We start from the raw sequence: 26,110 nt of genomic DNA on the forward strand, positions 1-26,110 counted from the left end.
ATTTCACAAATTCAAACAGGGAAATGGTCTGCCTGTTATGATTTGATCCTTTGGCTGATTAGTGACAAAAATGAGTCAAATCACTCAACAATCCTTTGTCTACTTACGAACAGTAATGCAGGGTATCAGCAAAAGGACAAGCATCATCAGAAAGAACAGAGCAGATGAAGGATGGGTCAGTGTTACTTTGTTTTCCCCATACACTATCTGTGAAAAAGCAATGAACACATTATATTTGACAGGAATATTTGAAAGAGTTTTACAGAGCAAAAACCTGTTTACTTATTTCGAAATGTTAACTTCTAGTAACTATTGCATGCTAAATAATGTATTCCAAAAACTTTACATTTTGGGAATACTTATTACTAAATCATACCGTGATCATGACATCAACATATACATTTTATTTCTTAATTGTCAAGCATGGTGTAAAGGTATTGAGATATTTACCAGTAACTTCTGAAATTTAGCATCAGGTGGCTTGGGAATCTCACAGGTGAAAGAGTCAGTGTTATTACTGGATTCTAACTTCTCCATGATGCAGCGATATTGCTTTTCATCCAGAAAACCCCATACTTCAATCTCTGTCATCTTCATGTTCAGTTTGTCTGCCTTTTTCTGAAATGAAAACAGAATTAAAAAGGCTGACCATTGAAGTATTCATGTCTAATAAAAAAAAAAGTATTACCTGTATCGTGACGCGAACATCATCCCCTGTCCTTGCAGCTGTAAAGCTAATGAACTCAGGGTCGGGATGGTAGATTATTGTTGGGGAGCAGGCCAAGGTTTGATTGGCTACCTTCAGTGACACATGGCTTGTAAAAACTCCATTAGTTTTAGCTGCAGGTGTGTCGTAGGTTAGATTCTGAAGAGAAGTTTAGAAACATTCGGTGTTATATGCACAATAAAATATCATCTGTTTAGCATAGCATGACACTGGGGGGACACTGTACAATACTACAGACCCACCTGAGAGTTGTTGGATTTGGGCGATCTGACTTTGTCTGGGGCGTGGTCGTGTACAACCCCTTCAACAAAGTCCAGGTGGGATCCAGTGACTGTGATCTCTCTCTTCCCACTACAGGACACAAAGTAGAAGCCAATCAGTGAAGAGGAAATTACACACATACACATAACAAAAAAGGTTTGTGGAAGATTTAATGATACACCCTACATTGTGATTGGACAAAACAAAAACCATATGGAACATTTAGCTAGTCATTGCACATTAGAAGAAGTGAAGCTAATATGGAGGAAAGGTTGGAAAGTGCTCAAAAAAATGTAAGTTGACATTTTAGCCTGGATAATAAAGGTAATAGGGCAGTCAAAACTCAAAATAAATTACTATTAAAATAATTATATATATATATATATATATATAAACTAATATTTTTTTTTTCATGAATTTGGCTGTTTGTCAAAAAGACAAAAAAAAAAAACAATGTTATGTGATGTGTGTAGGTCAAATCATTATCCATAACACCCTCCATGGCAGTTATGGATTCAGTTAAATTTCCCTTGTGATGACCCCGTAATTCATTTAAGTTCAACAATGTCACGGCACTACTGTACACAGCTAAAAAAAAAAACAACAGCCATGATTCACGTAGAATATGAAATGCTATAGCTAGCGCTAAGCTGGCTGTAGGGTCACCAGAAAAAAGTTTAGCAATAATCATTATATAATGTCTTATTAGATTGTACTTAATCATTGGTTTAATAATTGGTTTAGTCCAATTTTGGTCTAGATTCTTGATTTGAGAAATCTGCTTGTAACTGGGATTGTCCGAAATTTTTAAGGATCTCTGGTCTGCCCATAAGGGGTCATAAAAATCATAGTAAAGGTCCTCTGAGAATCATGAATATGCAAAACAAATGTCATGATCAGTTAAGTGTTGAACTATTTGGTTCTGGACCAAAATGTTTTATTGAACAACCAAATCATATCATCATTTTTAGGCCCTGCAGCTAGCTGGGTAAAAACAAGACACACTGCTACTGATTGACACCCAAGTTAATTTAAGAACTTGCATCACAGCCATGAGCAAAATTAAGGGAACCCGTAGAAAGCTGTGTGTCCTTACTGTATATGAGTGACAAACCACTGTGTTGGAAACTCTAATGTTATCACTTTGCTGAGGGGCTGAGAATTGATGCAATGGCAGGGTGCGGCAGTGATAAAATGGAGGAACAAGCTGTTTTCTTCTTTACTGTGAGTCCTTTAACGTGGTGCAACCAGTTATAACCCCTCCCAAAATGTGCAGTACATGTTACTGTTCAGGATAAAAACTGCCAGTACTCAATCGGCTCTTTTTTATACATTATAGTGACAGATTCATGCCTTTTTTATGTTCTGGCTATATATACATAAACTGTTATAAAAGTATCTTGACTACGATTCTTTTGAAGGAGCAAAAACAAAGACAGAAGTAGCTTTCAGTTGCAACTTAAACGGGAAGTGATCTACTGGTCAAAGACACTGATTTTGGGAAGTCGCCATCTTTCCCCATAAGATAACCCTCAAGCTGTAAATGTTCAACACTACACTAACATTGTTTCCTAGAATAAATTAGTTTTTTTTGCTTTGTCATTAACTTCAATGAAGTTAATGAAAAAAATGCACTGGGGGTGTATCCCAAAATAGTCAAGTTCTCACTACTCTTTTAATAGCTTTAGGTGATGAGTGCTGTCTAGACTGTTTGTTCAAAGTTTGGAGTATGAAATAATCATTTATAATAAACAATCATAAATATAATCTGTATAATCAGTTATACTAACTCATATAACATCCATGATGTAGAATATTATCATTTTTATCATCTCTATTCAGTTCCTCCATTTGACACTTGAATGCTTGAGTACTAAACCTGCTAACCTTTTCGCATTTAGAACAATATGAGAGGTCAGAGTGATGAACAGAAGTTTGTGTTACACCCATTGCAACAAATGCTAAATTAATAGAAAGGTCTCTTCCTCATTTCTTTTATCACTGATATAAACTATAGATCAGCAGTGTTCTGAAGATGAAGCTCTTTATCTTTGTTTTTTTTTAAGTTAGTCAAAACATTATCTTTTGCCAGACATGCTTAATGAGATCTTGAGAAAGCATATTCCATTCAATTATTCTAGGAAAGAAGTTGATCCAAGTCTTGTCTTCAGAAATCCTTTATCCACAAAGTTCTGTAAATGTGTGTTGGGAATATAAAAATGCCAATCAAATCTGTCAAACCTGATCCATGAGGTGTCTGGTGTAAAGTCAGTGCAGGATGGTGATGACCGGTAGGTGATAGTAGCGCTTCCATGGCAACTACCATCTGGGAGGACAACACACACTTTGACCACGCCTTTATTATCGGCACTGGGAATGTGGAACGTCAGACTCTCACCAGTGTTGCTCCACACAGGAGATCTGACCAGAGTACAGCAAGACAGAAACCAGTTGAATCAGTCTCCAGTTGTAGAGACGTTGCTAACATGTCAAGAACATCATTAACAATTATAAACAATATAATCAACAAAATCGAGCAAAATCTGCCTCAACATAAACATCAGTTTCACCATCTAACTAAATTGGTGTTTGATAAGCTTAACACTATAGAAAGAGATGGAAATGGGGAAGGCCTTTAAGATGGCCAATATCAAAACATTTGTGCAAATGTCTTAATGACTCTGAAGCAAACCTAGGATCAAATCATTCAAACATTACTGAGAAGATCATGATTACTCAACTCAAAATGCTTAATCCTAAAGCAGAAGCACATTTAACTTTAGTTTCATGTTGACAGGTCTGTTTGAGCAACCCTACAGACGGACAGAAGGTGTTTTCCAAAGCTACTTCTTGTGAACTGAAAAAAAATCAGTCCTTCCTCTCAGACATTATCACTAAGAATAATAATAATGCTCATGCCCTGCTTGCTACTGTCGACAGCCTAACAAACCCTCCCAGGACAGTAGCCTCTGAGCATCTGTCTACCAGGCCATGTAATCAATCAAAGAGATTTTGACAGTGAAAACAAGTAAGTTATTCTTACGTGTTTTTAAATGGATTTTAAATGCAATTTTTAATTTCTTTTATGTTAATACAAATAAATTTGCCTTGTCTTGCCTTGTCTTGCCTTGTGATACCAGTGAAGTGAGGTGTCTGCACAGAACCTAAAAGACAACATCCACCCCAGCCATAGTTTGTTCACCTGGCTGTCACCTGGCAAAAGATACCACTGCCATACCACCAGACTATGGAGTGGCTTCTTTCCTCATTCTGCTCCTCTGAAATGGTTACATTTTTTTCTTTCACTTGTTTCACAACACTTATATATCCCCAAAAAACTGACTCACTCTTGTGGTGTGCAGTCCATGTCTGCCTGGAGCCTCACTCTGGTCACATCATGAAGGTTAAGACCGGACAACACCGCGTGGTTTTTGCCGTAGAAAGATATGACACTGGGAGTGATGGAGGAGATCTCTGGTCTCTGACAGTAAAACACATACAGAGATTATAATTTCCAGTGTATTATCTTTAATATTGTCTTCATCTTTGTGAGAATTGAAGTTCAGACTCACAGAAATGTTCATCCCTGAATCCAACTTTTGGCAAAGATTGTCCTACAAGAAGAGGTGAAGGGATGAAATGTAGCAGGTTTACATGCCAGTCACTATAAAGGTACCACATAATGGCTGTAACTTGTGTTTTCTCCACTGTGCTGCAGGAAGTGATGGAAAGATATGTCACGTTTACATTCAGTGTCAATTTTAAGTGACGATTCAGGAGCTGTTTCAGCTAATGTTAGCTATGCTACAAAGCTGGACAGTAGAAAACAACTAGTCTAAGGTATATTCCTAAAACTACAATGCAGTCTAAATGACATGTTTGATTAACATGTGCAGTTAGACGTTAGGGTTTACCAAGCAGCTTAGTTAACAATCAATCAGATAAATGTAGACCTTCTAAGCTCAGAGAAGTGCGCTGAAACACTGAATATCTCTGAGCCACAGCAGTGTGGTGAGTCAATTAGCCACTAGTCTGCTGTCATCAGCTGTCAAGACAAAACATGTTAAAAGACTGTTTTGCTGTTGCTTGAGGCCATTTCTTTAAGTAACTTTTGATCGGAACTAGCTGTTTCATGTCTTTCCCCATGTTCTAATCTAGTCTTGCTGAAATAGTCTTATATATCTGAAATAGTCAATAAAATTGCTGCAGAATCAACACATTTTCAATCAGTAGGCTTCACTGTATTTGCTTCCAGTTGCTAACACAAGTTACACATGTCCTGGTAAAATAAATTGTTGATCAGCCTTCAGTTTTATAAATATCTCAAAATGAGTGTGCACAAATGCAGTGTGTAAATACTGATGCAATGCTGTTCAAATTTCCAAAAACGTGCTAGTACACCACGTACAATTGTGACATTTAACTTCCTAGTCTGCGCGCACACACAGACGCACGCACACTGGGGGGGATAAATACATAGAAGCATGCATATTTACATTCCTCTCTCCTTGATTTGCCCAAGAACAGTGGTTTACGTTCCAGCCACATCCAGCCTCAATACACTGCCGACACCTGATGGGAAAACAAATGTAATCACTCCACTACATTGTTGTTGATTTCACTTGAAAACAGGGACCACAAGATAGTGATAGTGTACGTACATTCAGATGATAAACATGACCACTGCCAACTGTTTTAAATTACATGAGGTGATGCGATGGTGGAGTTGGAGTAAGCTGACCTATGGTTCTGTTATAGTTTCTCTCTCTTTCTTTGCCTTTAAGTCCTCATAGTTTTTCCATACTGTCTGTCTGAATTTCTTCATCCTTTTTTCATCAGAGCAACAACTTCACTTTAATATCCTGTTAGTACCACAATGAAGCGTTGCTAAATCATTTACCCTGCCCTGTACCTACTTCCAATTTTACTACTGTGCTTCAAACATGCATTGCTCATTCCTTTTGATGCGTGTTCACCCTCATGTCCATCTTTGGTATTTATGGAGGCTCTAAACAGCTGCCATTTTTGAGTGATGCACTTACCATTGCTTCAGCCACAACAAAAGTCCACAAATCATTCATTTGGACCCAGTTTTGAAAACTGCGTCAGTTTTTTCCAGCACCCTCGCTAAATTGTCCAACCAACAATTTCTTTGCTCATTCCATTCTGGTTCATTAAAAAATAATTTATATCATTAACTGTTTTGCATCAGTCTCCCAACTGATAGACAAATGTGCTGTATCCAGGACCCAGTCTTTCAAATACTTACAAGTCAGACATTTTGACCAGTGCCTTAACCTCATTTCCAGGAAATAACAAAAAATAAACCCTATTAACACATTTCTGTTTCTAACTACCAGCCTGTTAGGCTCAATTTTAGTTCTTTATCATTGCAAAGATAAGCTGCTACCCCGTGTCAGCTATTAAAACATGCATGGGAACAGGACCTAGATTTTAATTTTTGATGACATTTGGGATTTGGCCCTAAGCAAGATACACTCCTCTCCTATACTACATGGGCAGGCCATGCGCTATACAGTCTAGTGTGCAATACTGAACTTGGATTTCCCTGACAAAACCAGTGAGAATTTACCCTGATGTGGTTTCTTTCTTTTACCTGATAATGTTATAAGTGATACATCTGACTGATTATGTATTTTAGCTTTTCAACTCTGTCTACTTTAATGTATGTTTGGAATGATCTGTCTACGTGAGTGTGGACTTACAGGACAGAGGTTGGTGGTCCAGTGATGTCAGCACAGTTGGTTAGCTTTAGTTCCTCAGTCAAATGTGTCTTTCCAAGTCTAATCTTGACTGTGACATGCATACCTGTAATGTGAAAATAATACAATGAATGTCAGAGTCTTGGTCACCATCAGCAATGCACATCATTTAATGCAATATCACAATATAAAACATCAGACAAAACTGATTTCTCAACTTGTCAAGATTTTCTTTTATCTGACAGTCTGAGTCCTTGATTGTCACTTATTTAATTCACTGAATTATTTTGTTTACCAAAAGTCACTGACCATCAGCAGGAATTTTGCTGTTTGTAAGGATGCAGGTGCATTGTGGGAACTGTGGAGGAGGGTTGTTCCCGGTACAAAGCTGACTGGAACTTGTGGCGAACTGACAGGCGAAGTTAGCGAGCGCCTCAGAACCTGCAGTCACGTGTGTCTGGATTGTAAGAGTGATCTGAGGAAGGAAGTGATGTGAGTGTTTAAAGGAGAAATAGATGATAGTCACAACTGAGTGAAGTTTAAAGCTTGGACATGCTTTACTGTATACCTGTCCAGTGTTGTCCTTGACAACTTTATGGGAAATCATTTTCTGTTGAGAGTCATCAGGAATGGACAACCAGTCTGAGTCTTGGCAGTCATCTTCAAATATGCAACTAGGAAGAGCAAATGATGTTTAAGGTTTAGGTTTGTACATGTTGTTTATACTTGCTGGATCGTTTCAACTGCACTTGTTGTTTCCCTGACCTTCTTTTAGAGCTGCACCAGACACAGTATGGATCCTGTGCAGACCAACAGTCCTGCACATTTGTGTATGTGCTGCAGTTAGACACAGCTACACGCTTAATCTGGAACAAAACACAAACAACCAAAAACACTTTAAAATAATGACTTACATACAGACGATATTCAGGCAATCAACATTAAATCTGAAATGTTAAGTATTCACAATCTCCTGGTGTTCACCACAGCCTTACACGTCGTACATGTACAATGTACCTACCTGCTTTTGAAATGGCACATACACATGTTTATGATCCACTGGATCCAGATGCATTTTGGGAAGCACTTTGCGGTCATCGTTGGCCCTGTAGAGCACCCTGGGACAGGTGGTGTGATAGTTCTTGTCCACAGCAAGCTGCCAACAAGAATGTAGCTTTGTTATGATTTTGAGGGACTGAGCTCTGCTGGTATATATCAAAGGTTATTGATTAGCTAACAGGAAAACTAGAATTGGAAAAAGGGAACTACTCAAAATACAAGAGTAAGCACAAACTGCCACTTCAGTCTGTGGCCCAACAGATAAATAAGGTATCTGACTCTTACTGACAGAGTTGTAAAATCTAACCACAAACATGAATTTTAAATGAGTAAGATTCATAGACTAAAATCACTCAAATCATGCATTCAATGGCTGTGGTGATTCTGTAGAGGGAGAGGTACATTTCCTGGTATGTCTGTGGTTCAGGCAGAACAGCTAACTAATGACCACAACCATTATGGTTGCTGAGGAAAACCTTTATACACTGATGCTGTTCAGTCCTGATGAGGACACTGTGTTGTCTAACACCACTAAGAGCTCACACGAGTACCAGTGTGCTGAAAACTTCTTTCTTCTTTTCTGCGGAATTTTTGTCACCGTGTCTACCTTGTGAGACTTCAACTGTGTTGACTCTTTCTGCAGCAAGTACATGGAAAAAGCTGCAACTGTATTTTGTGCTGCTCAGGGTAAATGTTTCAGAAGAGTTAACATGGTGGTGCCAATTGTGTCTTCTTCTTAAGCCACAGACTCACCAGTGTATCATCTGGAGTTGTACAGGTTTCATCATGCTTGACTTTTCCCTTTAGTTAGTCAGCCTTTTTTTTTTTTACCATACTGCTGTTGAACTGCAGCTGCTTTTGCCTGCTTAAGCTTGTTGCTCAATGACTGAGTGTTTGACTTGCATCTTACCTCAGCGCCTGGCCTCCTGACTCAGACCCTCTTGATCAGTTTGCCTATTCAGATTGCCCATCTGCTGATTGACTAAAGACTTGAATTGTGTACCTACATTTTCCTAAATGTTTCAAACAATCAAATGCAGAGAAATCTGTAAAATCATTCAAGGTAATTTTGAGTTTCATTCAGTCACCTTTTGCTACAACAGATGATAGAAGAGTCAAAGTCAGCAAACATGACTAAATCTTATGTTCATAAAACTCTGATACCTTTCCTCAACCCTGAACATTTCTACCTGAGTCATGTAAACAGACTTTTATAGGCAATGGTTGTTGTTTAACAATGATGACAACAACTTCAACGATCCAGTGTTCTTTCACAATATAAACAAGCCGAGTCTTGTCTTTTGGTTGTGAGAACCTCAGAGGCATCAAATTCATGAAGTGTTTAAGTAAAGGGTTAGGGTTAGGGTTAGGGTTAACTCTGCCTTTAACTCTGTTCTCTCTCTTCTGGTGATCTGTGACAGGAAATGGACCTTAGATGTTAAGAAGGAGTGAGCTGAAAGTGGGCATGTTACTGGTGTCAATGACTGAGATTCACACTGAGAGCAAAATAACTCCACTTTAAAAAATTAATTTAATATGTCCAATACTTGACCACCATTTAAATGCTCAAAACCGAAGCCTGCACATTTCTATGTGATATTCAGTTAATTACAGGTAAATTGTGGGTGTTACAGCTACAGTGTCTCACTATAATCTTCTGAGTAGTTGCCCCTTTTCCAACATACTTTCTGAGCTATCAGCTGTCTTTCGTTATTTGTTACATTTGCCAGTGAGGCAATAGAAAAGCAACCATTCTCTGTTCTCTTGTTATACATAGCTGTAAGAAATACACATACATGGAGCATAAAGAGCCTATTGTGTTGAGCAGAGGGTTACTGTGGAGTGTTCCCAGACTTACGTTCAATTCTTTCATCATGTGAGCGAGCATGTACAGTATAATGAGTCTCTGCAGAATGTCAAATTTTGTAACAATGAGATTAAAAGAAGACAGAGAATGATTTGATGGAGAAGAGGCAGAGGGCATGAAGGGGGTGACAGGCTGCTGGTCAGTATCAACCAAAAGTAAAGTAAGAAATTAGATATTAGTTTTTAGGCCCCACTATGAAAAGTTCCAGAGTGAAATGTCACTTTGCCATCGCCTTAGGCACTTCAGATCATGGCTCCAATCTGAAGTGATGGAATCATTTCAGATCATCCTGCTTTCTATCAATAAATAAACACTGTTCAGGAAGGAAATACCACAGCTTTTTATCATTCAATGTTACAAGGTACATAATATGACTTTTGATGCATGCTGTCACCTGTATTGTGGAACTACTGATTCAATTCAAATAATAAATACATATTTTTTTGCACGCACCTTTATGAGCTGCCCATCTCCCGTCCCAATGAAGAAAACTAACCAGGTCTTCTGTCTCACAGCCAGCACAGAGGTCATGTAGTTCTGCCTGAAGAGCACCTTCTTCGGCTTCAGTGTCTTCGGCTGAGGAACCAAAACACACTGATCAGCAGATTTGCATAGGACAGGTATTTGTGGATTCATGAAGAGTAGAGCTCTGAAGTATCGAGGGAACTTCAAATAGCCTGTCATTACTAAAAACTGCATAAACTGCACCAAGAGATTCATTAAGTGTTCTTAAAATGAGTCATGTTCATTCATGGCTGACTATCTATCTACATCTATGCAGGTATCTATGACATAATTATATTATCATTGATTTCATAGAAGCTATCTATGTATATGATAATATACAATAAAGTAGCCTCTCACCCTTTTAAGACTCTTTTGGACTCCAAGCTTGGGTAATAAGCTAAGTGTCAGTCAGCAAAACCCAGTTCCTTCCTTCCTCAGATATGCTGACAGCAGACCAGATTTCACTTGGAAGTAACTTCTTTAACTTTATGCTCATTTAGCTTGTGAACATTTTTGAGATGAGATAGAAACTTTCCTGGGAAAAAACGTTATTCCATGAATTTAATGGTAATTTATATCTACTACTACTACTACTACTACTACTATTATTATTATTATCATTATTATCTATTACTATCTATTTACTCTCAAATTCTTATGTTATGTCATGTTTTCTTTTCATTATGTAGACCTCTGCAAGTGTATTTCAATTTATAAGCACTTTATAAACTGTTATTGGAATACAGATTGATCCAGATTGATCCTAAGTGAAAGATTCTGTCACTGCAGTGCAATAAGCCCATTGAATATGGTTCTAGATTGGTGAATTTCTTTACACCACACAGCGACGAACTGATCTGCCTTTCTGTAGATGTTAATGACCAGAGATTAACTCTAACGTGGAAAAAAACGAAAAACATCCCATCAGTCAAACCCCTTGCATTTAAATACAACAACCCACCTGTGGTGTTATCCTGTCAGTGCAGCTTGACTTGGTGCAGAAGTCCGGATCTTTGTCTTTGTCTCCGGTGAGATCAGGACTGATGTCAAACAGCACCAGCTCAGTGTTGGTTCGTCCTCCGTCCACACTGAACACGCCGCTCCACAGAACCGGCGGACCACCCGGGACCACCGAGGAGGCCTCGAGTCTGCTGCCTCCACCGCCGTCAGAGATGCTGAGAGTCGCGCCCCGCAGTGACCTGAAAGTTTGGATTTTGCTGGTTTTTCCCTCGAGCCAAATGAGACGGACTTTGTTATTTTGGGGCAGGTTGGAGAAAAGATAAATGATAGAACCAAGCTGAAATCCATCCACAAACTCCACATCATCTACGGCATTGATCGTGTTGTATCCATCGCCAGAATAGGAAAATATAAATCCCACCTGGTTGTTGTTCGTATTATGAAGGTTCATAGTTTCTGAAGAAGGACAGGACTTATCGGGGTTCTTTTCGTCTTTCTGTATGGCAGTCAGAATGTAAGTCTCGGTCTCGGTCCTTGTTTTCTCCACATTGACCAGGAAGCCGACAGATGCGCTGCTGTTGCGCCGCTGGGGCCCCACCGAGAAGAGCTCCCTGTGCAACACACTGGAGATGTCCTCCAGGTCCAGCAGCTCGCACACACCGCACCCTCTGTCGATCACGCCACAGCTGATCAGAGTGGCATTTTCAACAAACGGTAATAACACATTAACCCTGAAAGCTGTGTTCCAGTGATCCGTCTCAGAAACCCGATGAAACTGCGCATCGTACACATGTTCCCCACTTTTTATGATTCCTCTCTGGGTCACACTGCGGACCAGAGTCAGGTCGTGGTTCAGCTGGTACAGCTTCTCCTCTGTAGCGACGTAAACCGTGTTGGTGGCCACGGCGTACTGGCGGATCTCTCCGTAAAAGTCAAAGCCTCCACCCTCTGCCAGGCACCGAGCCGGTTCTCCCCAGAGGATGAACAGCAGACCAGGCAGCAGGATCATCTTCGTGCAGCGGCGGCAGTAAAACGCTCACACAGTGATGGTGCTGTGGCTCTGCATGGCTCTGAGCTCTCCTCCACAGTGTCACTGGAGTCGTGCGTAAGAGCGCAGTGCGCCTCTGTTGAAAGGAGAAGTGCTGATGGTGGGAGGGGGCGCGACCAGCGAAACTGAAATCCAAAAGACGATTTGATTATTTCTGAGATAAGTTTGTTTTGCGCTTTTCATCATGATTTCAATCAAAGCTCATGCAATTTTAGTGTGACCACAGAACTCGTGCATGGAGTGACACGTGAGCACACCTGGACACATTTCAGCAGGTGACAGCTGACTTAGACGACGAGAAGACCAGTTGTTCTTCTGCAGCTTCTTCTTTTTATCTTCTCTCTGACTCACAGGCACGACCTGGTGGAGACAACCGTGCAGCGCGTCCCCACGCTGCTGGAAATAACTCTGCAGCCTAAAATCTTATTAACATCAGTACATTCAGGATACAAACATTGTGTGCATATACAGAAAAAACAATCTAGTCCGCCGGAGCACGGAAACAACAGAAAGGTGTATCAGGGAATTTGGTCTCGGTGAAATTTAGTGACGTGATTGACTTCTTCCTCGACATAAAAGCCATCACAACTAATATTTCAGACTCAAAGAACCACCCCATCAATAAAACCATGTCCCCACTACACCCTTACATGGATTAAACCAGTCTGTATAAACCACCACCAGGTGACGCTTTAATACAGCTCTCCCTTAACACCCTGAGTTTGACAGGTAACTCTGACGAACAGAGTGCGTCCTAATCCAAAGTCATCACCAACTGTTTTTTTTTTTTTTTTTATGGGAAACGGGAACTCCAGCATTAAGAGGATGTATAAGTTCACTCTTTATCTATAAAAGAAAGAAGGAGAAGGGATGAAATGTTGAATTGGAACAAAAATATCAACTTGACCATACTAAGAAACCCAACAGAGAATGAGTTAAAAACCCTCAGCAGACGCACACTGAACACACATCATGGGGTCAGTCTCTAACTTTTTAATGTTACAAGTGGCTTCAAGGTGTTTTCTCCTTCAGTAAACCTGAAACTTACGGTGTAGTGGAGAAAAAAAAACTGTCCAACTAAATGTGAAATAAAGTGCTGAATTGTTACAGAGAAGAAAGAAAGGGCTCAAAGAGCAAAATAACATGTAGTGTTTAGCATTATTTTCACAACATAGGCTAGCTATTGCATGTAGGCTTGGCTAACACGTGTAATTAAGCTTTAAGCCCCCGTTCTCATAACCACTACTTAAGTTGTTACCTTTAAACACTAAAATTACTTTGACAATAACTAGTAACATAATGTAGACAATATATATAGATGGATATTAGCTTCCTTTTAGAAAGCTAACGTAGGCTACCCTCTGGTGGTTCAACTGAGACACAGTTTAAATCTTATGCTAATTGGTAGGAGCTAGCAGCTAAAGTTGGTTTTGTTGTACTCACTCCAGTGTGTGTGTGCTGGCCTGTAACATGTAGGTCTAGTTGTTTTCTTCTTGTAGTTTGATATTCCATTTTCCTTTAACAGCCTGTTTAGTCTTAATAATTTATTGCTAGCTACTTAGAGGCTAATGTTTGTTCGACCTGTTCACAGTCTCATTTCAGTGATGTGACGCAGTTTCTTTTTTCACCTGCTCGTTATTAGTTCACCGTTGTCTGTAGCCGAGGTAGTCGTGAATCTTTACTAGATTTAGACATTCTTGCAACATTTCAGGACAGAAATTATTTATGAAACAGATTTCTTTCAGTTTTGTGCCAACAATTTCCATATTTGTTTACATGTTTACAAATATATATATATATATATATATATATATATATATATATATATATATATATATATATACATATATATATTTGATTGCAATTAAGATGATCCCATAAATGTAATACCTTCAAGTCATCCGGCCATATACTTAATTGAACATGAATCTCATTTGTTTTCATGAAAATACTCACACCAGCTTCCTCTCATATCCGGGTTGCCATATTATTGCCAAATTATAAGTGTAATTGGTAATTTTGAGGCAATAACGTAAAGAAAAACAATCAAGCAGCTGATTGCTGCAAGATATGTTAAGCCCAAAACTAAACCCTCATACATGCACTGTACATTTAAGATTGCTTCCCTTTACAAAAGAGACAAAAGAGTGAATTTCACTCCAGTAACCTGCAACTGGAGCAATGGACATCAAGGAAGAATACATATAACCAGACGAATGACATTCATTCTGATAATGGAGTTGCAAAAAAATTTCCCCCGGGTTTCAGCTAATGGTTGTTCATCTCATCAGTGAGCTTCTTTTGCCATCGACAGATGATCACCAGCACTGAAAGACAAACACAGATAATGATTCAAACCAAACAGAAAGACAGTAAGATGCCCCGACTCTATTAAAAGCATTAGAAAACTAACGTTTAGCGTAATCACACACTATGATCTAGAATGTATAGAGGAAATTATTCAGGTTAATTGAAAATGATTATCTTAAAAATCCAGTCTACTTAACGACTTACCAAAAATAACACAGGGTATCAACAGGATACGCAGTATCAGTATGACCTGATGTACTAGAGATGGAGGCCCTAGTGTTACTGTCTTGTCACCAAACCTTATCTGGAAATAATAACAGCGCTGTTATTAAAAAAAAAAAAAAAATCACAGTCACAATCACAGGGCCCAAATACATTTAATGTCTGCGTGATAAGGACCTCAAAGTAAACATGACAATTTGAAAGCCTCTGTTTAGAAATCTAAATTACTCCTGAGGAATTGGCTATTATACAGTGTAATTCCTGCCTACAATCACACTGAATTTAAAGGATAATTTCGGTCGGTTTCAACATGCAGCTTTATTGACCCCATGCTGTTAGCTGTCAATGCTAACTCTCCGTTCAAGGAGCCATGTAAGGTTTGCACCAAAAGCGTTTGCGTCTTCGTTACTGGCAAGTCAAGGGTAGCTTGAGCAATAAAGCTGCATGTTGAAATCGACTGAAATTATCCTTTAAGGTTGTATTTCTTTACAGTATATTTATTTAAATGAAGGATTTACCATTAAATGCTGAAAATTATCATCCGGTGTCCTCTGAATTCCACAAATGAAGAAGTCAGACTTGTTAGTGGTTTCTTTGGCCTCTATGATGCAGGGGTATTGTTGTCCATCCTGAACCCCCCACACTGACAACTCAGCCACTGTCATGTCCAGTTTGTCTGCCTTTTTCTAAAACGACAACAGACGCAAATGATGATGCTCATGAGCAGACGTCACATGTGTGCACGTATGCGGGAAAATACGCTGTACCTGTAGGGTGATGCGCACATTGTCCCCTATTCTCATGAGTGTGAAACTGACGAACTCAGGGTCTGGATAGTAGGTTATTCTTGTGGAGCAGGCGGAGGTTTCATTTGCTATCTTCAGAATCACTTTGCTTGTAAAAATCCCATTAGTTTGAGCTGCAGGTGTGTCGTAGATTAGATTCTGCAATAGATAAAATGTAGAAAGGTAAATTTGTGCACAGCATCAGATGACCTTGGTGATGTGGTATATAGACTAAGATGTAATTTAATTTTTTTTCATGAAATCAAATCCAGCCATTCAAGGGTATGTTTGCAACACATGCCTTTTGATGTATTTACATCATTCTATATAATTGTCTCAAGCAACTTACAGGAAACACTGCATGTGCTCCTCATTAACGTTGACGTTAATGACGTTACTGTTTACTCTCTTTACACTGTATCCGAGCTGTATTGCAGCTGCTATCAATAGCAATCAATGTGCGAAACACAAGACTTGCAGTGCAACACTTGCATACAGTGGTTTGGGCTAAAGGTCCAGCTTCCTGCTTTTGCTGCTTCACATGGCCTACATGATGTGACAGTACTGACATGCTGTCATATATTGTAACATGGCACAATTCATGTAAAACACACTGGGCTTTGACTTAACTCACTGTTAGTGTGGGTGTGTGTGTGTGCAGACAGATCCACCTGAAAGTCATTGTGTCTTGGCGGTCTGACTTCCTGCTGGGCGTGACTGTGCATGACACCTTCCACAAACTCCAGGTGGGATCCCATCAGGGTGATCTTTCTCCCCCCACTACACGACACAGAATAGTGGAGGATTTTTCATACTGACACACGCCTGTGTACACATAATTTTAATTTGAAAAAGTCCAACAGCCCAGTAGTTGTTGGAAATATCCCGTTGAGATGAGATGTGTTAAAAAATGGGAATCAGGAAACTTTTATCTGGACTTTTTTTGTCTCAGTTTCTGGCTGTGCATGTGTGGTTATATTAAGTCTTACCTGAACCAAGAGCTGCGTGGTACAATGTTAGTGCAGGAAGGAAAGGACCGGTAGGTGATTGTAGCGTTGCCATGGCAACTACCATCAGAGAGGACAACACACACTTTGACCACGCCTTTAATATCAGTGCGGGGAATGTGGAACGTCAGATTGACACCATTGTTATTCAATACTGGAGATCTGAAGAAAGAACACAGGACTACAGTTAGTCTCACTGAGACAAAAAATAATATATAAATAATATTGTTAGAGGGAACTGGTCTATACATCAACAACAACAAAGTATCAAGCAGAAGGGCAAAAGGAAAGTTATATAGTTAAAAATGTAATTCAATTCACCAAGATGAAGGTTAATAACACTGAGAGTCCTTCTGCAGGTACAAAATATAACACATGATGTATAATATAAAAATAATACCAAAACATAAAACTTGATAGATAGACTAGAATGGACCTATTATTAATTAATATTACGATATCAAATTTTATGAATTGACCAAAATGTAAATATGACAACAAAGTATACAATAAAGTATTGTAATGCACTGGTACATGTGATGTAAACATAAACAACCCTTAAACTGACTCACTCTTGTTGGGTGCAGTCTTGAGCCTCCTCACTCTGGTCACATCCTTGAGGTCATTACCTGACAACACTGCATGGTTTTTGCCATAGAAAGACACAACACTGGGAGTGATGGAGGATATCTCAGGCTTCTGACAGTATAACACACACACACACACACACACACACACACACACACACACACCTTTTTAAATGTTGCACCTTAAGTAATTGCGAGTGAATGTAGTGTGAAGTTTAGTAGTGGAACATGTGAGAGAAGATGTTCAGACTCACAGAAATGTTCATCCCGGACGCCATGATCTGGCAAACACTGTCCTGCAAAGACAAAATGTAATAGAGATACATGTCAGTCATTGTAAAGGTAACACATAAAGGATGTAGCTTGTATTTTTAATTCTGTCTATAAAGGTGTATTAGAGACTATCTTAACATAAACACTGTCTTATTTAACATTTTGGACACATAAGTTAATTTGGTAAAAAATGAAAATGAGACACATTTTGTAACGAGCAGTTTGCTCTATTTTGGTCTCCACGATTTCCTGAGGAAAATATCTGACTCTTTTTTAAGCTAGTTGCTAACTGTGTGTGTCCGCTGTGTGCTGGTGGTCCACAGTGAGTTCATCAGAGCCTTTTCACTGTAAACAGCTGCTTGTGGCTAACATGACATCAAAGTGAAGTTCGGCATGTCTTTGTGGTCGTCATTCTGATTTTACTGTCACTACATTAATATGGGGATGTGCCACTGATGTTTAAAAGTAGTATGCATTAATTTAGCATAAATGTAGCTGTTGTATGAATAATAGATAATGAATAGATGATTACTTCCATATCTCCTGGAGACCTCCAGGAGCAGCTGTTGGTGCTCCAACTACATCCAGCTTCAGTACACTGCTGACACCTGAAGAGAAGACAAATATTATACTCTTGGTTGAGATCAACACATTTGGTGCCGGAGTTTAATGAGCAAGACCCTGATGCTATTTTCATCTTCTTGAATGTGTTGCAGGTGCCACCAGTTTCACATATGCAGTGTGTCCTCGCTGAGAGAACTCAGGAAGCTCTTTCAGCTGTATGCTCATACGAGTTGCTGAAGGATAAACAGCAGCTGAGAGGTAAAGAAAAGAATTCAGGCATTATGTAAATGGCTTGAATACAACAAATGTAAAGTTTCTCCATGATTAGGCTTCACATTTTCACACTTGGTACTCAGCTGATTAATCATTTTAATGTCTTTATGTGATGATTGTTTTGTTGCAGTTTAAAAATGTGTTTCCAATGCACATTGCTACGTATGTAAAATGAACAGAAACCCTCTACTATTGTAAAAGCAGATGATTTTGTGTTGATGCATAAACGTAGCTGTCGGGAGACATGCTCTGGTGGAAGGTATGGTTCCCCCGCAGCACATGATGATGATCAATGTTTTTCACTTCCTGTCAGTGGTTATAATGCTGTGGCTGATCAGTGATCCTGTGAGACCCGAAGTGTCATCTTGGGGTTGGATCTGGTACTAACATGCATGTTTGCTTGCTATGCAGATGACTAATGAGGGAGATCTGCAACACCTGTTGTGGCCAGTGTGTTCTTGGTTGTGTAAGTCCTGACTGCAGTTTAACCACTGTCTCTGCTCTCCTATACAGACACACCACACTGTTGGTTTGCTTATTTTTCTAAGTCTATGTATGTCTTTAATTTGTACCTTGCACCTTCCCACAACTTGCACCCACAATCTGCACCACACCCCACTGACTTCACTGACTTTCACACCCTATGTTATACGGTAATTATATAACTAGGGATTCTGTCTTGATTCAGTTTGGTTGTTGATGAAATAGACTATTCCTGATTGACTGTTACTCACTGTACCTCAGTCTATCCTCCAGTTATTGGGTATTATTTGTCTAGAGTAAATATCTTAGAGTCTTGACAGTGGTAGAAGACTTACAGGTCAGAGGTGGGCGGTCCCATGATGTCAGAGCAGTTGGTTAGCTTCAGTTCTTCAGTCAAACGTGTCTTCCCAAGTTTAGTCTTAACTGTGACATGCATACCTGTTAAGTGAAAATAATACAGTGAAGAATTCTTACGGATGCCAGGCCTGACATGCAAATAACACAATGAATGGTCCAGTAAAAAAACCTCTTGGTCATAGTTTTAGCAGTATACATGTTGGCATCACAAATTAATGTCTGGTAGTAATTTTTCCACCTCTAGCATACGTAGAGCCCTTCCACTGTTATTTCTGGATGTATTTTGTTATTGCCGTAGACGGTTTGTGAAAACATCCTCTGTGATGATGAGAGACGGCAAGGAAATCTTGAACATTTCTTGTTCTAGTTCCTGGTGAAGCACGAGCTTACCAATTCTTGTTTTTAGCAGAAGTTATCTAGAAATGTAAAGCTACCAATTCCTCTCCTTCTGTGGATATACACCGGTTTCTCTTAAATTCCTCACTAAAAACAAAAAAAAATACAACCTAATTTTGGAGGTCTTATATACATATACATATATGAAATTTCTCCTAGTTACCACAGTAAATACCTCAAGATTAATTGAAAAAGATCCCAAAAGGATTTAATAATAATTATGTGCTATTTCCAATAGTAGCAGTTAATAAGTAATTCAAAACAGTAAATCCTTAAATATATGTCCAGGTTACCTCCAACTAGTTTCTAATCTGAAGTTTATGTCATCTTAATTTCCAGCTAGTTTCTGTTGTACTTCCCCTCAGCAGGCTACTTGCAGTGAGTTGTCACAGCTTCATTTCGAACTGTTTTTTTGCAAACTTATGCAGGTCAGTAAATTGAAATACATTTTTAACCATTTACAATCTTACCAATTTCTGTAACTTCATCAGATCGGTTCAAGTTTGGAACAAGTTTCCCTAAATGTCTTTTTTGTTATTGTTAGTTACATATAATGCTAATTACAGACAAAAATGACTTCATAGTCAAGAATCAAGTTTTTGGAGTTTCATTCCTTAATTACACATTGAGGCCTATTAATAATGTCTTCACATCCTTCAAGTTAAATGTAACTCATTATTACTGACTCATACTCATAACTCATTTTGAGACAACAATTTATCATTAAATTCTGTAAATTAATAACAGGGAAAAAGTTAACAATACTTTAAGTAACTGCATATCTCTGTGTGTATGTATATGTGTGAGAAAGAAAGAGAGAGAAAGACTGATTGGTGAATGTTTAATTTGATGAGTATGTCTGACTCACTGACTTGCAGTAGTTGCAGTTTAAGAGAATTTGTGCAGTTACCATCTACTTACCATTACCAATTTACAGACTTGTCAAATGAAGTATTACCAGATAAAACCTTTCAAATAAAGACAAACAACTGCAGCAAATGCTGGTGTGCCTCAAAAGAAAATAAAGTTTGACCTGAAGTTAGTGGGATTTGTATCCCGTGTTACACATCCCCTCTCTCCCTACAGTTCATCACTTGCATGTCACTTTTACTGAAAATCATGTCAATACAAGGGTTAATGAAAAAGTTTGATGTGCAGTATTGGAGTGAAATATTCTTTTGGGAAAAAGTCACTGACCTTCAGTTGGAAGTGTGCTGTTTGTAAGTATGCAGGTGCACTGTGGGAACTGAGGAGGAGTGTTGTTCATGATACAAAGCTGACTGGAACTTGCAGAGAATTGACAAGCAAAGTTAGCGAGCGCCTCAGAACCCCCAGTCACGTGTGTCTGGATTGTAAGAGTGATCTGAGGAAGGAAGTGGGTGTTTAAAGAAGAAACAGGGTGCAGTCACAACTGATTGTTGTTAAAAACTTTAACATAATCTGGACCTGTCCGGTGTTCTCCTTGACAACTTTATGGGAGATCATTTTCTGTTGAGAGTCATCAGGAATGGACAACCAGTCTGAGTCCTGGCAGTCATCTTCAAATGTGCAACTAGGAAGAGCAAATGATGTTTAAAGTTTAGATTTGTACATGTTGTTTATACTTGCTGGATGGTTTCAACTGCACATGTTGTTTCCCTGACCTTCTTTTAGAGCCACACCAGACACAGTATGGATCCTGTGCAGACCAACAGTCCTGCACATTTGTGTATGTGCTGCAGTTTGACACAGCTACACGCTTAATCTGGAACAAAACAATCAAAAACACTTTAAAATAATGACTTACATAAGACATTGTAAATCCTCATGTGTGTTTTTTCAGGTGTAATGCACCTACCTGGTTTTGAAATGGCACATACACATGTTTAAGATCCACTGGATCCAGGTGCATTTTGGCAAGCACTTTGCGGTCATCAGTGGCCTTGTAGAGCACCCTGGGACAGGTGGCGTGATAGTTCTTGTCGACACAGAGCTGCCAACAAGAATGTAGTGTTGTTATGATTTTGAGAAACTGAGATGCTGTGTTGTGTTTTTAGATGCAAGGCAAAGCTGAACTGTAAAGAATGGACTGTCACAATATGAGCACAAATGCTCCAGTGGAAACTTTTACAAACAGAGTGTATACTTTACCACATCAGTTCTAGGTAACAGCTGTATTTCCTGCAAGGCTGTGTATGTCTGTGCCATGGCCATTTTAAACCACTGACAAACCCCGAAATAGCTATACCACAGCATACACAGCCTTGCAGGAAATATAGCTGTTTGCTTATTTATTTATGTATTTATTTATTTTCATATTTATATTATGTATATATATTAAAGATGTAAAAGTACAAAAGGACATGGGATTTTTTTTCCCGGCGGTTCGGTCCCGTCCTGTGCATCTAAACTGACTGTTGTGGATTAATGAGACTGAACGAGTCCAGACCGAGTGTGTTCCGGTCTGAGGAGATCCGGATACGCGAGGACAACAAATTGGAATCGGAATCTGTGGATGTTCGTGTGTAGCTAGCTGCTTAACCAGACTTATGATAAATACTGTCCACCACGCTTTTTTGCAAACATTGCCATCACGTTTGCTGCGCGTTTGGTGTGGGAAGAAACGGTAAAAACAGGCGTTTGTCACGAAAGTGTCCGCAAGCAGGAAGTGCTTGCAAGCAAGAAAACATGTTCCTATTGGTGGAAAAAGGCACCACACCAACTAATCACAAAATTATATGACAAACAACATGATTTGGTTGCTGAGGAACAGGGGAAGTCGTGGGAGGGACAGCGGCGGAAGAGTGACAGCAGCAGTGACAGTGACAGAGACGGCGAGTTTTGAGATTTGAGAGATTTGTGACATGTAGTGTGTTTGGAGTGTATAGTTAGTGTGTTATGTAGTGTTTAGTGTTGTGTGTTAGGTGTGTAGTGTGTCGTTTCTTTGTTTTGTGAGTCAAAACAATGAGGAGATGGCTGAATGTGGAGCAGGCAGGCAGGGACTGAGGCAGGTCTGAGCCTGAGGCATTGCCTACATTTAAATGTAAATAGTCACACATAACTTTGTACATTTCAAAAAGTCATGCACAAATTTAGCAAACAATTTAAATTTGCATTATAGGTAATATAAATGGTTTGTTAAACATATTTGTGTTTTTTTTTTTTTAATACTTTATTTATAGTTTATATTTGTGGTTTTTACAGTAAAAAATCTAACATTTTCTTACTCGGATTTTATGTTTTTTTGTGATTTTAGGTCCATTGTGTTAATACAGTATGTCAAAATGAAAAAATAACTATAAAGCCACACATGTGAGGTTGTGCTGAAAATAATGACACCAAACAAGGCAAGGTAAATAGTTTCTACAGAGAAATATACTGGTAAAATCAAAAGTAGTCAAAAACGGCCAATTATATCACCGACGTCCCACCTTCAAACACAACCTCATTTGGCCATCCATGAAAAAGCTTCTTAACCGCCCACTTTTCTATAGGAATACATACCTCCTACAGGCACTGGAGTAGTCTTTCTAAACACACCTTTATGAGCTGCCCATCTCCCGTCCCAATGAAGAAGATCATCCAGGCCTTCTGTCTCACTGCCAGCACTGAGGTCATGTAGTCCTGCCTGAAGAGCACCTTCTTGGGCTTCAGTGTCTTCGGCTGAGGGACAAAAAACACAGTAATCATGACAGTTCGATCCAAAAATAACACCTATGGAAGTTCTGAAGAACTTGCAGGTGGGAAACAAGCAGTGGTGAAAAATATTTTGACAGCTCTTCATATTAACATATCACAAATCTGGTATTCAAAAAGCTTAACTGGATGTGTGTTACTATAGTATGTTATTAAGTACACACCTAGTCATTACTAATAATAATGAAAATATTGTATAAAATGAAGGAATGTGCGTACGCCAGCCTCATATCTCACCTCTCCACACCCACATTCAGCCATAAATCGATGCAAAGCACCTTAGTAATGTTAACATGTGGAAATGTATTTTTTATGGTGAAATATTCCACAAACGAGAGGAAGAGGAAGACAGTGTTTGTTTGTTGTTTTTGTTCTGGCACACAAAACTGAAGGCACTGGCAAAAATGACTGTATCAACCGGGGATATGAATTTAAAATGGAAGTTTGATGTACGAGTATTATTTATTCATTGAATTTGAGCTTTGGTGAACTTGTCCTGCATTATGAACTACTCATGAATGATCATTTCTCATTGATCGGCCTTGTGTTTGCCTTTAATATAGATCAGTAATCAATAAAGATGGCAACCATTCTGTTTGACTGCACTCAAAAGCAAAGTTCTCTCTCTGTGTGTGCTCATGTGATGCAAGGAACTCAGTCTGCTGATCAGGCAGGACAGATCATAAAAACATCATTTGATTAATGGTGGATTTCCTCGTCAATAAGCCAAATCAAAGCATGAGCTCTTTTTAACCCTCAGATAATTCGACAGATTGGTGATTTGCTTTTAATTTTGTTAAGAAGTCAACAAAACGTAGTTTCTTCATCAACTTATGTACTTTCTAAACGTTTGGAGACAAACATTCGTTGACAGATGTCACTTGATCTGACAGTATAATACATACACGCTTAGTTTCTTTACCAGAAATAAGTGAAACAAGCTTCCTCCATTTTGTGTTGTTCTAGACTTATTTTACACACCATTACATCCTGTATCACTTGATACAACTTAAGGGTGAAAACTACATCAGGACCCACCTGTGGTGTTATCCTGTCAGCGCAGGTTGACCTGGTGCAGAAGTCCGGATCTTTGTCTTTGTCTCCGGTGAGATCAGGACTGATGTCAAACAGCACCAGCTCAGTGTTGGTTCGTCCTCCGTCCACACTGAACACGCCGCTCCACAGAACCGGCGGACCACCCGGGACCACCGAGGAGGCCTCGAGTCTGCTGCCTCCACCGCCGTCAGAGATGCTGAGAGTCGCGCCCCGCAGTGACCTGAAAGTTTGGATTTTGCTGGTTTTTCCCTCGAGCCAAATGAGACGGACTTTGTTGCTTTGGGGCAGGTTGGAGAAAAGATAAATGATAGAACCAAGCTGAAATCCATCCACAAACTCCACATCATCTACGGCATTGATCGTGTTGTATCCATCGCCAGAATAGGAAAATATGAGTCCCATCTGTTTGTTGTTCGTATTATGAAGGTTCACAGTTTCTGAAGAAGGACAGTCGATCTTATCGGGGTTCTTTTTGTCTTTCTGTATGGCAGTCAGAATGTAAGTCTCGGTCTCGGTCCTTGTTTTCTCCACATTGACCAGGAAGCCGACAGATGCGCTGCTGTTGCGCCACTGGGGCCCCACCGAGAAGAGCTCCCTGTGCAACACACTGGAGATGTCCTCCAGGTCCAGCAGCTCGCACACACCGCACCCTCTGTCGATCACGCCACAGCTGATCAGAGTGGCATTTTCAACAAACGGTAATAACACATTAACTCTGAAAGTTGTGTTCCACTGATCCGTCTCAGTAACCCGATGAAACTGCGCATCGTACACATGTTCCCCACTTTTTATGATTCCTCTCTGGGTGACACTGCGGACCAGAGTCAGGTCGTGGTTCAGCTGGTACAGCTTCTCCTCTGTAGCGACGTAAACCGTGTTGGTGGCCACGGCGTACTGGCGGATCTCTCCGTAAAAGTCAAAGCCTCCACCCTCTGCCAGGCACCGAGCCGGTTCTCCCCAGAGGATGAACAGCAGACCAGGCAGCAGGATCATCTTCGTGCAGCGGCGGCAGTAAAACGCTCACACATGTGGCTCTGCATGGCTCTGAGCTCTCCTCCACAGTGTCACTGGAGTCGTGCGTAAGAGCGCAGTGCGCATCTGTTGCGTCGTGTGTAGATGTGCATGCGTTCGCGGAAGCTCTTATAAACAATAAACATAGTGACAGTACATCTTACAGTGTGTTTTTACATTGGTGGTTATATGGACAAAACTATATTACTTGCTGCGTATTCCAAGCAGGGTATTAGTTTTAATTAAACTAATTAAAAAAAACATTTAAAGTTAGACTGACTGAAGAGGAGATAAGCACATTTGATAACTTTTCTTTACTCTGTACATTTGAAAACTTTTGGACTTAACAGTTTGGAATTCACAATTACACATACTCTCCTCAAAAACTGAGAAAAGCCCAGAGAGTCAAACACTCGTGGCTCAAGAGCTCCATCTAGTGGAGCTAATACGCCACTGAGAAAGAAGTCAGTCACTACAAATCCTCAAAAGCCCTCCATGAAGTGTTTCTTCTGCCATTTATGTTGAAGGTTTTGAACATTTGCTTTCATTTCCCATCCTGCAGTGGGATTGCACCACGGAACGCAGTTGTGGCCTCCCTCATGCTACACACTAAAGGAACATGTATAAACAGATATTCAAATATTTAAACCAGAAATGAAACAATAATATAGAACAAACTATGTAAAAGTTGCACTACAAGAAGAAACATTAAAAAGGTTGAAACATACAAGGAATATAAAATTGTACACATAAATCCCCTGTAGCAGTATTTATTATACTGTATATATATGGATATATTCTAAGTAGAAGTTACATTTTTTGTATTTGCTCTATTTGTGTTGTTCTTTTTTATGTATATGGTTTTTATTATTATTATCATTTTATTATTTGTTTCTGCATAATTCTGCATCTTTGAATGGGAGCAGCTGTAATGCAAGCAATTAATTAGAATTAAGGAT

General features: G+C 39.4%; 2 protein-coding genes across 4 annotated transcripts in view; both read right to left on the minus strand.

Annotated features, from left to right (window-relative positions):
• Positions 1-13,848, minus strand: part of plxnc1 (plexin C1) — a 28,128-nt gene extending 14,280 nt beyond the window's left edge. The window contains exons 1-16 of one of the 3 annotated variants that reach the window (XM_037122011.1): positions 13,596-13,848; positions 11,106-12,277; positions 10,091-10,213; positions 7,733-7,867; positions 7,477-7,577; positions 7,280-7,385; positions 7,021-7,186; positions 6,715-6,817; positions 5,485-5,560; positions 4,561-4,602; positions 4,336-4,469; positions 3,230-3,409; positions 970-1,078; positions 689-865; positions 451-618; positions 108-207 (exon numbers count right to left, since the gene is read on the minus strand). In XM_037122011.1, the coding sequence (XP_036977906.1) occupies positions 108-207; positions 451-618; positions 689-865; positions 970-1,078; positions 3,230-3,409; positions 4,336-4,469; positions 4,561-4,602; positions 5,485-5,560; positions 6,715-6,817; positions 7,021-7,186; positions 7,280-7,385; positions 7,477-7,577; positions 7,733-7,867; positions 10,091-10,213; positions 11,106-12,113 (2,728 nt within the window). In that variant the 5' untranslated portion in view covers positions 12,114-12,277; positions 13,596-13,848. Of the gene's footprint in view, positions 1-107; positions 208-450; positions 619-688; positions 866-969; positions 1,079-3,229; positions 3,410-4,335; positions 4,470-4,560; positions 4,603-5,484; positions 5,561-6,714; positions 6,818-7,020; positions 7,187-7,279; positions 7,386-7,476; positions 7,578-7,732; positions 7,868-10,090; positions 10,214-11,105; positions 12,278-12,409; positions 12,575-13,595 lie in introns of those variants that run through there. The other 2 variants (XM_037122012.1, XM_037122010.1) reach the window with 2 other exon arrangements.
• Positions 13,849-13,995: 147 nt separating this feature from the next.
• Positions 13,996-25,911, minus strand: LOC119032884 (plexin-C1-like). Its single transcript, XM_037122506.1, has 16 exons — positions 24,123-25,911; positions 22,929-23,051; positions 21,247-21,381; positions 21,053-21,153; positions 20,856-20,961; positions 20,607-20,772; positions 18,992-19,094; positions 17,869-17,944; positions 17,318-17,359; positions 17,045-17,175; positions 16,459-16,638; positions 16,141-16,249; positions 15,452-15,628; positions 15,203-15,370; positions 14,667-14,766; positions 13,996-14,479 (listed from the first exon to the last, which is right to left on the minus strand). The coding sequence occupies exons 1-16, from the start codon at positions 25,131-25,133 to the stop codon at positions 14,421-14,423; spliced, it is 2,787 nt and encodes a 928-aa protein (XP_036978401.1). The 5' UTR covers positions 25,134-25,911; the 3' UTR covers positions 13,996-14,420.
• Positions 25,912-26,110: the final 199 nt, after the last annotated feature.

The sequence above is a fragment of the Acanthopagrus latus genome, chromosome 14 (assembly GCF_904848185.1).
Source record: "Acanthopagrus latus isolate v.2019 chromosome 14, fAcaLat1.1, whole genome shotgun sequence".
NCBI classification, from domain to species: domain Eukaryota; kingdom Metazoa; phylum Chordata; class Actinopteri; order Spariformes; family Sparidae; genus Acanthopagrus; species Acanthopagrus latus.

Coding starts and splice junctions, on each gene's coding strand:
- LOC119032884 (XM_037122506.1), bottom strand. CDS start 25,133: ATGATCCTGCTGCCTGGTCTGCTGTTCATCCTCTGGGGAGAACCGGCT. Junction 17,176..17,317: donor CGTCCGGGATGAACATTTCT/GTGAGTCTGAAC, acceptor TTATACTGTCAG/AAGCCTGAGATATCCTCCAT. Junction 16,639..17,044: donor ACTGCACCCAACAAGAGTGA/GTCAGTTTAAGG, acceptor TTCTTTCTTCAG/ATCTCCAGTATTGAATAACA.